Genomic DNA, 13,216 nt, shown 5'->3' with positions numbered 1-13,216 from the left:
TAAGAATGCTACATTGAAAAAAGGTACTAAGCCACATGGCGAAACAAAGACAAGAATTATAGGTTAATTTAAGTTGTAAGAGCTAGTTAATAATAAGCCTGAGCTAATAGACCAAACAGTTTATAATTAATGTAACTCTGTGTGTTTCTTTGGGGCTGAACGGCTGTGGACTGGGTGGGACTGAAACTTCCATCTACCACCTTCCCTAAAGCCAACATTTTTGAAGTCTTTTTTGGCTAAAAAGACATCATTCTACCAGGTACTAAGTTAAATGCTTTCTATATACTTTTTCAAGAGTCCCCTCTATAACCTTCTGTGACAGACATTGTACTGAGGAAATTGAGGCTCAGGAACCAGGAATTTGCCAAAGTCCTGTTTCCATAGAGGATAGGGTAGTGGGCATTAAATCCATTCTATGAGGGGTCAGAGGCCATGATTCAACTATGCTTTCCCACCTTAGCTGAGATCCTGGTGAATCACAGCCTGGGGGAACCAGGAGGGGTTTGGTGTGACCCACTTGTGTCTTTTTGGTTGCCTGCCTTCAACACCTTCAAGCTTTTCTTGGCTCTGAGGAACTGAGTTTCTTTCTCTCTGAAATGTCATTACCCTCTTAAATGTATCCAACTTTTACTGAAGTTCTTATGTTATTCTCCCAGTAGTATTAAATGCTAGGCAGTTGAGAAATGGTTTTTCTTGTTTTTGTTTGTTTTTTTTGTTTTGTTTTGTTTGGGGGGGGGTCTAACTTAGTAGTCTAAGATGACCAGAAATTCAAAATGTTGCCCAATCTAAAGTTGAACTCTAAAGGTGATCCTCCTACCTCAGCCTTCCAAGTGCTAGAATTAGAGGCGTACGCCTAGCTGATGTTACTTCTCAAACAGCTCGGACACACAGCTTGAGGAATCACCATGAGTCCTAGGCCAGCCTGGTTTACACAGTGAGCTCCTTGACAGGAAAATAGAGCCTCACAGTGAAACTCTGCCTCGTGACCTTCCTACAAAACAATGATCTGTACCTGCCAAATGGATTGGGGATCTCTTAACATGAGAAGTGTTCCCTACTCATTCCCTTAAAAAAAAAAAAAGGCTCCCTGGTTACATGTCTTTAAGAGAGAATCAAAAACAGTCACTTTTATAGATTTCCCCAGAAATCTACGACCAAGAAAATGGTTAGAGTTTGTAAAGGTATCCACCAGACTCTTGGGTTGGGAGTGGAGTACTAGGAATTTGTAAAGTAAAGCTAGGACACTCACGTCCTAGAAACCTGATGGGTAGGTATTGATTTAGTCAGTAAACCAGAAATTAAAATTTTTTTCAAGGATGCTTTACTTTTGCCAGATCGACCCTGAATGTGTTTGTAAAAATTGCCTACAAATGTTCTAACTTCATGTACATGTAGCACAGATCCATAAGGAAGTATTATTATTAGCTGTGAGCTAGCTGGTGGGAGAAGGGGAGCACATATATACATCCTCTGATGATTATAAAATTGTTAAGTTTTGCTAATAATGAGCAAGGAATAATTAACCAAAATGATTACAAAAAGAATTTATTAGGCCAACACAATAAAACAAGTCTAAGGAGTTGGTTGGAACATTACTGGGCCTTTTAAGAAGTCCAAAGTCACACACTTTGGACATCACTCTGACAGTGTGTGGCATGAGGAAGGATTTTGGGCGACAGGACAAGGCTAAGTCTCTACTTCCTCTGAAGTCTATGGTTCTGGCCCCTGGAAGGGCTGGAGTGAAATGTTTCCCACTTAGTGCAGAAATTGGACCTCTTTGTTCAGATCTTATCTTTGAGCATTTGCAGTATCTGTTCACAGACATGGGATGCCGCTGTCGAGGACAAGCAGTCACTGGAGGACTGTTTTACCAGCATGTATGGTGAATAAAATTATACTCCCCACTGGAGAAACTTCATTTCTTTTTTTTTTTTTTTTTTTTTTTTTTTTTTTTTGGTTTTTCGAGACAGGGTTTCTCTGTGGTTTTGGAGCCTGTCCTGGAACTAGCTCTTGTAGACCAGGCTGGTCTCGAACTCACAGAGATCCGCCTGCCTCTGCCTCCCAAGTGCTGGGATTAAAGGCGTGCGCCACCACCGCCCGGCAAGAAACTTCATTTTTAATCTCATCTGGCACCAACAGTCCTTTGAGAAGTTATGATGCCATGTTTGGGGACATTATTCTTCAGGATAGAAGGGAAAGAGTCTAATTACCAAATACACAAAGAAATAATTCAAACTCACAAATCTTAGAGTCCCAGACATGAAGTCTTCATTTAAGTTGGAAGAAAGGGGGAGTATTTTCTATCATTCCTCATAATAATGAAGTTAATTATTTCAAGATTATAATGCTCATGATTCCAGTGTGCTTTTAACTTAAAGCTGTTGATCATTAAGTTTAATTTTTAATGGTACAGGCTGCCAAGGAATTGTAGGGAATACAGTATTTATTTAGGTGTTAGCTAGCCTCAAGCTATCAAAAAAGTAAAAAATGAAACACAAAATATGGCAGATGGAGTCATCTGCGTCTCTGAGGGATGACTACAAGAACAAATAACACAGAAAACTAGTATTTCAAACAAAACCAGCAAGGGAACTTCACAGACTACCTTTGCTTTGTTTTAATAAAGAAAGCAGCAGTCAGAACATATGTATCCTTGAGCCCATTGGTGAAAAAGGTTTTGGCCTCCACAACTCTTTACATTTGGTAAGTATTTCTTTCCAGGCTCTTACAACTTTTGCTTGTTCACCATCATTAGGAGGAACAACAATAACAACAACAAAAAATCTGTTTAGAACAAGAATGGTTTTCAAGTCAGAATCTCGGGTATTTTAAATGTTACATTTGTGCTTTCAAAAATGTAGTCAAAAGCCTGACTGCAATGTCTGCTGGTGGATCTTGCTCTGTTCCAACTTGTCAGTTTGGAAATCCATGAAGGTGTAGGATGGACAGATGAGCACATCACAACAACTCACACACAGACTTCACCATAGCCTTTGGGTCATCATTCCCTTTACTGTCCTTTTTGTGCATTTAGGGCACTGCTGTCGTCTGGCCAAGCTATTCTCAAACCCTGCGAGGCAACAGAGTTGTGTCTTTTCCACGTCAGTCTAGGCACAATGCTAAACAACTTCCTGATACACCTAGAGTCTGCACACAGAAAACAAGGTAGTCTGTTAGCATCAGTAACTGGCTCAAGCCTGAATCTCAAATGAAGATCTAGAAATGCTGAGTTAGGCATCTTGAAAATAGTCCATTTGATAGCTGCTTCTGCTTTGGGTCCAACTGGCTCCAGCTTTGTTCAGGACGTGAGAGGAAGTACTGTGTTGAGCCAATTCCACCACCAGGAAGGAAAGTTCTTCTCGGAACGTACTGGGACCTTTAAATATTCAGTCTTTGGTGATAGCAGCTGGTGCCCAGGACATTCTTGGCTCCCTCTGGTCTCCACCCTGGCAACCCTTATTAGCCTGGTATTGACTACCCAGGCCCTTTAAAAACAGAGTCCTGGAAGTGAATGAAAGCGAAGAGCGACGTCCAGAAGCTGGAAGGTTTGAAATCAGCTTGGTCTGGACACTTTCTTGACTCCTCAGTGGCCTGTGTGGTTTGGAGTCCAGCAGGTGGCTTCTCCTCGCCCTCTGGTGGCTAGAGGGAAGGGGCACACAGACACCAACACACCAGGAGGGGGCGGTCAGTGCCCCTCGGTGATGCAGAGGTCCACACCACCATACTGATCACTCGGGAATCCCGATTCGTTTGGAATACCCGATTTACAGGTGCGGGACATAGAAAGGGGTCAAGTAGGAGGGCCCAAGAAAAGGAGTGAAGGGACTCCCCGTGGCGGCTGTCGTTAACGGGAAGGAGGAAGGGGGAAAGATGACGTTGCTCGCAGGATAGGTGGGGAAAGTCTGGAACGGCAGAGCGCCTGGAACCTGGGGGCCAGGACTGCTTCCGGTGCTACTGCCGCAGGCTCCCGCCACTGCACCGGGTGTCCCAGGCTGCGGCGTACCACACCCCGCCTGCACTGTGCCGTCGGCCCCCGGGTTCTGCTTCTTCCACTTGGTCCTTCGGTTCTGGAACCAGATTTTGACCTGCGTCTCGGTGAGGCTGAGCGACAGAGCCAGGTTCAGGCGTTCGCACACTGACAGGTAGCGCGTGGCTCGGAACTTGTTCTCCAGAGCCACCAGCTGCTCGTAGGTGAAGGCTGTGCGCGCGCGCCTTGGCTTGGCGCAGCTAGGCTCGGATCGCCGGCGCCTGGGCCGCGGGGAGCCGGGGGAGCCGGGGGACGTTGGCAGCCGGTCGGTGCCACTCTCCCCGACTCCCGTCACCACGGCCCGGGCCTCTGGAGAGCCCTGGTGAAGCCCCTGCCAGCGCTCCGGCCGCTCCTGCAGCTGCGCGCGCCCCGCGTCCTCAGCTTCCTCCTCCTCTTCCGCTTCCGAGCCTTCCAGGGGGGATGCGGGGCCAATGCCTCGACCCGTAGCATCTAAGAGAGAAGGGCAGGGTGACCAGAAGCCCGTAACAACTCCACCCGCCCACATCCCCAAACCTTCTTGTCCTCCCCGAGAGCACTCAGCTTTCCCTTTGATCCAACTCCACTCTCGCCACTGTGTCCTCTTCTGTCCCCAGCCCGCACATTTTAAGGGGGCAGATTCAGGAATGCGGTGTCCTCTTGCCCTTTACAAATCTACCTTTAAATAGTCACCCAAAAAGTATATGTTGGATGGCACCCCATATCAAGAAAGTACAGTGACTTTATCGAGCCGAGGAGAGAGGAGTCGGCTGTGCATTATGATATGGGAATGTCAAATGCGTTTACTATTGAATCTCCCCGGTCCCTAGAAGCCTATTTTGCTGTGGGACTCCTAGCAATTAAAAAAGAAGTTATTAAGTCCCCCTCCCCCCAAAAGGAGAAATTCCCCCTTTCCCATCTTCTCTCTCAGGCCGTGTTAATAGAGTTTCAGATTTGTCCGGGGCCTGATCGATAGATGTCATCTATTAAAGGTAAGTTTTAATCGAACAATATTAGGATCAGACAGGGAAAGGGGGTTTGAAGTCAGTACCTGCAAGCTGCGGGCAGGAGATATGCAGTCGCCAGTAATAGAATATCGATCAAGGAGTTGAGGGGGAGGGGAATGCAGCCCAACAGAGAGACCATCCAAACAATTAATCCAGGCCCTCGGCCGGACCCCAAGCTAGGCCACCAGAGGCTTCTGGGCCCCGGACAATCACTGCCAAACTTCGAAAAGAGGAGCAGGGGACTGTGCTGCATACAGCCTTCCCCAGGACCAGAGTTCCTAGACCTTCCGGGTCCCTCCAAGGAATCCCATGCCCATGTCCCACTCGGCATGAATCTTTCTGTCTTAAATTCCAGCCACAAACTTCCTGAACCCTTCCTTTGATGTCAACCACTTTCAGGGATGAGATGGGATGGTCTAGAAGAGAAAGCACCAAAAGCTTCCTGTCTGCCCACCCCCAGTCCCCTATCGGGTCCAGGAAAGGTGAAGGCAGGGGCTCTGCAGGTGTTTCCGAAGCTTTGAAAATAAGCACCTAATCCTGGTCTCAGTTACCTCAACCATAAAAAAAGGAGTGGTGTTGATGATGCTATATACTTGAAAGGCGTTTTCATAACCTTTACCCCTGCTCCTAGCCCAGGTTCTAGCACGTGGACAGCGTAAAACATTTCCGTTAGATGTGCGAGCCAGGCAGAGCTGTGGCGCTCACGCACTGAGCAGGTGTTCAGGAATGAGGCACATACCTGCCCTGGAATCTCAACCTCATCCCTGCCTCTTTCTTTTTCCAAGGAGGGGTGCTTCAGTTTGCACCTGCGCGGGTGCGCCTTCTTTAGTTCCCTGGCCACCAACATCCATTCATCAGACCTTGGCTGCTCCACACACACCGATACCGTCTTAGACTGAAACCGCCTCGCATTCTTACCAGGGTTGTCCTGCGACCCGATCGTAGACTCGGGGCTGGCGGCTTCCCCTGCTTCCACCGCCGCTAAACTTTTCTTGGCTTCCCGGGCAGCTAGACGCACCGGTGGGAACGCAGTTCGCGTGAATTTTTGCGGATCCAAGATGTCCAGGACAGAGAAGGAAATCTTGTGGTGAGAAGGAGCCGCCTTGGCCCCGCCATCCTGCCATGCCAGCATGCCCGCCTCCCACGGACTGGAGGCCGGCTTCAACCGGTCCGGGATGGGTGCACTAGGGCTTGCCTTTGGCTGTGGTTCGGTCACAGCGCTCCAGTCTCCAACTGGATTTTCCCCGCCAAGTGAAGCTGGAGAGGGGGGCAAGGAGGCGGGGCGGGAGGAGAGCAGCGGGGGGCTGCTTGCCGATTGGCACTCGCGCTGGCCAGACCCCCGCCACGTGTAGGGTGAGTTCGCAGTTGCCTCGGGACTATCCCGCGTGGCGTGGTGGCGGCTGGCCTGGACCAGAGGGATCCTCGCCGGCCAATGCGCGCTCCCGAATCCAGGGGTCACGGTTGCAAGCTGCGCGAGTGTCCTTCCATCCTGTAGAAACTCGTGAATGGCGCCAGGGAGGCTTTCATCTCGAGTATCCCCTCTACTCACACACCTACCTGACTGAAGTTTACTTATTTCTCTTGGAGCACTTGCCATCTGTCTTTGACCTGAAGACGCCACCGAGGCTAAACCTGATCCCTCCGCAATGATGCTTGGCGCATCTCATGCACCGTGAACCGCAGTAACGACGTCAGGACCATTTACTTCAAATTTTTAAAGCCTCGGTGTGTTTACAGTTTACGAAGCCCTGGGGTTTTCTCACTCTCTTTTGATTTTCTAAGCTTCCCTGTGAGGTGGGCGTGGCCCAGGACTACAGTCTGTGTTTCAAAGACAGGAAAAATGAGGTTCAAAGATGAACAAAGATCTGTCCAGGGGCACTGCGGTCAACAAGAGTCTGGACTGGGCTAGAGAGGTTTTTCCGAACGTCCTCTGTCTTGGAAAATTGAGGCGAAAAATTCTCCTTGCACAGGAGACTTTTCTTTCTACCCAGAGAGGGGTCAGAGGCCAAAGGGTGAATTATAGAAAAGATGACAGTGGCCATCCAGGATGGCCGTGGGCTCAGGGCCAGGCAGCTCGACTGAGGGTGCTGTCTTTCTTTCAGTTACCCAGAGTGGCATTTTCGCTGCCCGTCAGGACTTTTTCACAGTCACAGATTCCATCATTAGCATCAGAAATTGACTCTATCTCTGACCCCCATCCTTGCCCAACCACAAGAAGGAAAAGGTTAAAAGATGCCCGTTAATTTGAATTTAAGATCAGAGAAGAGATACGATTAAAATGGCCCCATCTGCCCACCCCCCCCCCCCAAGTTTCCAGGGAGGACAGCCAACATCAGCAGTGAGGGAAAGCTCACTGTGGCCACACCCGTGGTGACATTCCTTCTTTTTGTCACCACTGTGAACATTAGGCATTTATTTCAGCGGTCAGTTCTTAAGCATCGCTCACTTAGCTCCACTCCCCAGAGCCACCTCGGACCCGCTGCTCCTTTCTTCTTTGCCCCATGCGGTTCCCAGACAATGTCTTGGCAATTAATATTGTCTGAGCAGGTAAGAAGTAGGAAGAGGAGGGGACTCTTTCGCACTAAAGTGCTGGGGGCTACTAATCCTATCTATTAGTAAAGAGGCATCCTCCGGGGGCTAGCTCCTTGTAGCTTTTCTCATTCAAACCTTTTAGCCCCTCCCAGGGGTGCCCACCATATTCCCTGCCGACTTTAAAGCCTTGCCGAAATTCAAGTCAGCTCCAGCCTTAAAGCAAAGACGGATTGCGTTTTTAAAGTGGTGGGAAGGAAGTGCCCAGCCCAAGCCCACCAGAACACCCCCCTGCCAAAGGGAATTTGTGCCATGAGAAACTCAGGGAGAAGAGCCCAGAAGCTGAGAGGCTGGGGACCAGGGACAAGGCCTGCAAATCACAGATCCTTCTGGAATGCACACACTTTGTTTTCTGTTTGGATAACAACCCTTTGTCACCTCATTCCCACATTTTTTTAAGTCTTCCGTTTTCTTTCTCTCCCCTCCCCTATTGACCCCAATTCCAGCTACCTTTTTTCATATACATGTGTGTGTGTGTGTGTGTGTGTGTTTCAGGATAGCTGGGAATAGATAAAACGTTCCTTCTCTTACCCTCTTCTCTGGAGCGAACACTGAGGCTGTTTCATAAGAATGGGGGTGGGGTAAGCATCCCAGAGGGCGCCCACATCCTAAACCAGAGACCAGGAAAGAGCCCCAATATCCTACCCCCCACATCAGACAGAACTTGGATTATGTCATTGTACTTTCATAGCCTCTTTCTGTTGTTGTTGTTGTTTAAGTTATATAAAGTTTTTCCTTTTGTATGAGTCATTTTTCCTTTGAAGTCTATGGTGCTAAATACAGAAAAGGGACCAAAAATGGCAGGAAGTAGCACATTGGATAGAAAAATCCCAGAACATGGAGAGGCCATGTTCTGTAACCTAAAGACTCCTGAGCTTGCCTTCTTGTATTGGGTTTTATATTGCTGTCTTCACTTTCTCACCGTGTCTCACTACGGGGTGACAGTCCAGGAACCCTGCTTAGTGTTTGACTCTGGATACTAACTGACATGGAAGAAACATTGCTGTCTCACTCATTCAGCCTGGAGATAAACGCCCAAAGACAGACAGAGGCAGAAAGTTTCAGGGAACCCTTTCTCTGACCACTCACTTGGTATGGACCATAAGGCAGTGAAACCTCCATTCAGGCACAACTGGGAGATGTGCTTGACCCGCTAGTGTGGCACATGTGCTACCCAGGCTGTTTCTATGGAATGCATCCGTTCATATCTGGCAAGTCATCTTCCCTCTGTGGGTAGAGTTGATTTGGCTGTTGGTTTTTTTGTTTTGCTTTTTTTTTTTCTTCTTTCCCCAGCCTGGACATTAAAATTCTGTTTGAGTGCTGTCTTTAAATTGCTTTGATGCTAGGTGGGTTCCAACTCTGACCTGTCCTGATGGCAAGTGATGGCTGTAACAAGCCTGGGATCAATATTCATAGCGGGTGTCCTGGACTGATAACGCTATCCAAGACAATGTTCGCTATCAGTATGGACAGCTGAGATATTGCGCCATTAGGGATGTTGTGTTAAATAACCTGATCCATTTCTGGGGCTATTTAATGAATTTCACAGCTTAGATAGTATCTTTAAGGAGATGGCAAAAGGCTATTCCGGAGGCACCGATGCAAATCAATGGTGCCAGGCTTCTCAAGCGATTGCACAAACAAAGTGGCCTGTAATTCCAGCACAGCCTTGAGAAGCTGCCACCCGCCCTGGGAGCAGGATTAACAATGAAGAGAATGTGCAGTGTATCCAGAGGGAGGGTGCTGATATTATGAGCTGCATTAAGGTCCCTAAGATAAAATCATATGTTCCCGAAATAAATACAAGTGGAGTTCTCTGTTCGAGACAGCCCACAGGTTAGGACATACATGCCAAAGAGACAGCTTCATCAGGCACAGCTGAAGGCCAAAGGGAGGTGCTGACCATGAAGACAGTCATGTATACATTCTTCTACTAGGGTAATCAGCCTGCTTTCTCCAGTCACTCTATACAGTAGGAAGAGAAAAAAGACACTGGGTTTTCAAAAGAAGGCTACTGGTAGAGTAATGGTTTGTTTACCTGACCCCAGGCCCTCATTGCTAGAATTTACAATTTACATTTGGGGGCAGAGGCAGGAGGACTTTTGCAAATTTGAAGCCATTAAATTCTATTAAGTTCCAAAGCCAATCAAGGCCACATAGGAAAATTCAACAAAAGTATGTAATAAAACTGGAAAGAAAAAAAAAAAACGGCAACAGAAAATACAAAACTACCTTGGAGACTTTTGATTTGTGAAAGGAATGTTGAAAATGTAGCCTTCCTAGGCTAGGGTCTTAGCTCTTGGCTCAGCTGGTAGAGTGTTTGTCCTAGTGTACACGGAATTCTGTTTTTCACCCAGTACCACGTAACTTGGTGGTGTACACCTGTAATCCCAGCACTTGGGAAGTGGAGGCAGGAGGATCGGGAGTCCTTCACTGCTTGTGGAGTTCCAGGCTACCTGGGCTACCTACACAAGACTCTGCCTCAAAAACTGATTTTTACAAATAAACAAATAAATTATTCAAAACAAAAGCACATTCTGCCTGCCTTTCCCTAAACTGCAAACCCCAAACATGGTCACGTAGTTCACATCAAACAATAAAAGTGTGTCTTGTGGAAATCTAGAGGTTAAAGACCAACAACTTGTTTTTGAGACAGGATTGTCGGTCTTCTTATGCAACAACTCAGGCTAGCTGGAGCTCGTGGTCCCCCTGCCCACTTCACATCCTGAGTGCTGGGATTACAGAATCGTATCTGTAGCTTAGAAATTTAGAGGAAACATCAAAGGTTATTAAGCAGCCGGGCGGTGGTGGCACACGCCTTTAATCCCAGCACTTGGGAGGCAGAGGCAGGCGGATCTCTGTGAGTTTGAGGCCAGCCTGGTCTACAAGAGCTAGTTCCAGGACAGGATCCAAAGCTACAAAGAAACCCTGTCTCAAAAACAAACAAACAAACAAACAAAAAGGTTACTAAACAATAGAGGGTTACCTCAGTGAGCAGAACACATATTTGTCACGTGTATTCTGATACATAGTCTCATAATAATAATTAGTATTAACAATATACACTCTTTGTTTGGCTTTGGGCTAATCTCTGTTGGAAGTATTTCAGGAGCTCTCCACAGAGCTTTTGAATCAGGTACTATTAGCTTGCAGTTGAGAAAATGAACTTAGAGGGGGTTGGTTACATGGGGAACAGGCTCAAAATTGTTGGGGCTGGAATTTGAACGTAGTGAGATTTCAGAACCCTCTCTAATAATGTTCTTTCTGAGGAAATCCACTCCTGGCCCCAGGATGTAACCTAATCACAGCAGCTGGTCCTTAAAATTGTGCAGATAATTGGACTATGTAATAGAATATCTGAGGAAATAAGTGAGCCCATGACTGGACCACAGGTTTCAGGGACCCCGTTGGGGGAGATCTTTTTTGTTTGTTTGTTTTGTTTTGTTTTTCTAGTCAGGGTTTCTCTGTGTAGCTTTGGTGCCTGCCCTGGAACTAGTTCTTGAAGACCAGGCTGGCCTCGAGCTCACAGAGATCGGCCTGCCTCTTCCTCCCCAAGTGCTGGGATCAAAGGTGTGTACCACCACAACCCGGCTTGGGGGTGGGGGGAATCTTTTACATACAATGCATAGTGATGGGTCTTGAAGCATCCTTAGGAGGGGCCGGAGTAAGGGGAATTGCCAGACAAACCCAATTGTGCTGGATGTCTAGAAAGATAGAGAAGTGGGCCTGGCAGATGTAAAAAGCCAAGTGACAAGCCGAGGGACTGAGAGAACCAGTGACAGAAGGACAGGAAGAGGCCATGAGATCTGAGCCTTTCCTTTCTGTGCCAAGCTAACAGCGAGTGCCAGAGAAAGGGGCGTTTGCATAATGGCGATCAGGAAGCAGGGTAGAATTTTGCAAGCCCGTAAACCACCTGCTTCTGGGCAAAATAAAATCCAGTCAGTCCGTTTCATGTATGGTCCAGAGGTCAAAACGCTCTATCCCCTAAATCTGCACCCACATCTCATGCTTTCCCCTCCCCTCTGCCCCCACCTGGTCTCCCACCTTTACAACTTGCTTGCCTCACATAAATATGAAAACCTTGGCCCTCAGCTGTCCAAGCTGGGGGCCTAACAGATCCGGTAAACCAACTGAACAAACCAGCTGTCCAGCGAGCAGAGGCTGCTACTTAACCGTGTGGATGGGCCTTCTACCAGACCTTCCTACTGAATGGCAAAAACAAAAACAGAACAGAACTCTGTGTTCTTTATGATATAGGCAAAGTTTTAAAAGCTGGCAACCAATTCAAAATGTTGGAAAACAGGTTCTCAGGAGTGGGTGGGTAGAACTATGAGGTTGTGACCTTGACTGGGAACATGTGAAGTAAGCTCAGTTGATTTATTACCTGCGGTGTACATTATCTGAGATGTTTAATCTTCATTGTCAACCTGACGGGATTTAAAATAATCACAGAAACATGCCTCTGGTGTGCCCATGAGAGTGCTTCCAGAGAAACATAACTAAGGATGGAAGGCCCACCCAGAGGGTGGGCAGAACACCCCGTGGGGTGGGGACATAGAGTGAGTAAAGGCATAAAGGGAGCAGAGCCTCAGCTTTCACCTCTCTCTGCTTCCTGGTTGTGGATTAGCAGTTCCGTCAGGCTCCTACTGACCGCTCCTACTGACCGCGTAGTCTCTGCCGCGATGCTGCCGTGGTGCCGGTGTCATCTCTCTGTGATGTAGTCTAAATATCCTGGCACCAAACCAAGGTTCTTTGAAATCCCTGACCCAGGCATCATCTGAACCATGTGTTGCTTTCCTGTCTATTCATGCTACCTCCTGAAAGATCCGCCCTCAATGGGACAGATGGTGGGGGAGGGGGCATTTGTGCTGTATGACAGCCTACTCCTGGTCTGCCTAATAACTAAATTGGGTGCTGTCAGCTCTAGCAGGGGTGCTGGGCCACCCAGAAACCTCGGTCTCCCAAGTGTGCACCCTATGCCTATCTTCATTTGGGAAATCGCCAGTTTCAAATTCTCCCTCTGAATTTTGTTTTTGTTTATTTTTGAGACAGGGCCTCTATGTAGCCCTGGCAATCCTCAAACTCACAGAGACCCGCCTGCCTCTGCCCCCTGAGGGCTGGGTTCAAAGGTGTGCAACACTACACCTGCCCTTCCCTCTGTGTTGTGTTAGAATTATATTGACCAAAGTGAGGGAACCCTGCCTGGCACAATCTTTGTCCCAGTGCCTGGTTCTTAGGCTGTATTAAAGCCATTTGTCTTTGAACCCATTAAGATAGTGGTCTGTAGGCGAAGTTTTTCTGTGTCTGGGCAGCTGTTTCCCAAATAACCACTCAGAGTCTTGCTATTAATTACAAAAACTTGGCTGATAGTTCAGGCTTGTTACTAACTAACTCTTACTTTTTAAGTTAATCCATATTCTTTATTTACACTCCTCCACATGGCGGCACCTTTATTAGCAAGGCACCTTCATCTCCTGCTCCCTCTGCATCTGCTCATGACTTCAGACTCTGCCCTTCTTCCTCCCAGCATTCTGTGTCAGCTATCTCTCCCAATCTCTTCCTGCCCAGCTATCGGCCAATCAGCTCTTTATTAACAATGAGGGTGATGCCTATTACA

At 47.6% G+C, this 13,216-nt stretch overlaps 1 protein-coding gene across 1 annotated transcript; it reads right to left on the bottom strand.

The window, feature by feature from the left end:
• Positions 1–2,642: 2,642 nt before the first annotated feature.
• Nkx1-2 (NK1 homeobox 2) lies at positions 2,643–6,164 on the bottom strand. The gene is made up of 2 exons (XM_057779306.1): positions 5,929–6,164; positions 2,643–4,477 (listed from the first exon to the last, which is right to left on the bottom strand). Exons 1-2 carry the CDS (start codon positions 6,140–6,142, stop codon positions 3,765–3,767), a joined length of 927 nt encoding a protein of 308 aa, XP_057635289.1. The 5' UTR covers positions 6,143–6,164; the 3' UTR covers positions 2,643–3,764.
• Between the last annotated feature and the right edge of the window lie 7,052 nt (positions 6,165–13,216).

The sequence above is a fragment of the Chionomys nivalis genome, chromosome 8 (genome assembly GCF_950005125.1).
Source record: "Chionomys nivalis chromosome 8, mChiNiv1.1, whole genome shotgun sequence".
NCBI lineage: Eukaryota > Metazoa > Chordata > Mammalia > Rodentia > Cricetidae > Chionomys > Chionomys nivalis.
The sequence above is the reverse complement of the archived record's forward strand: the minus strand, read 5'-3'. Positions and strand labels throughout refer to the sequence as shown.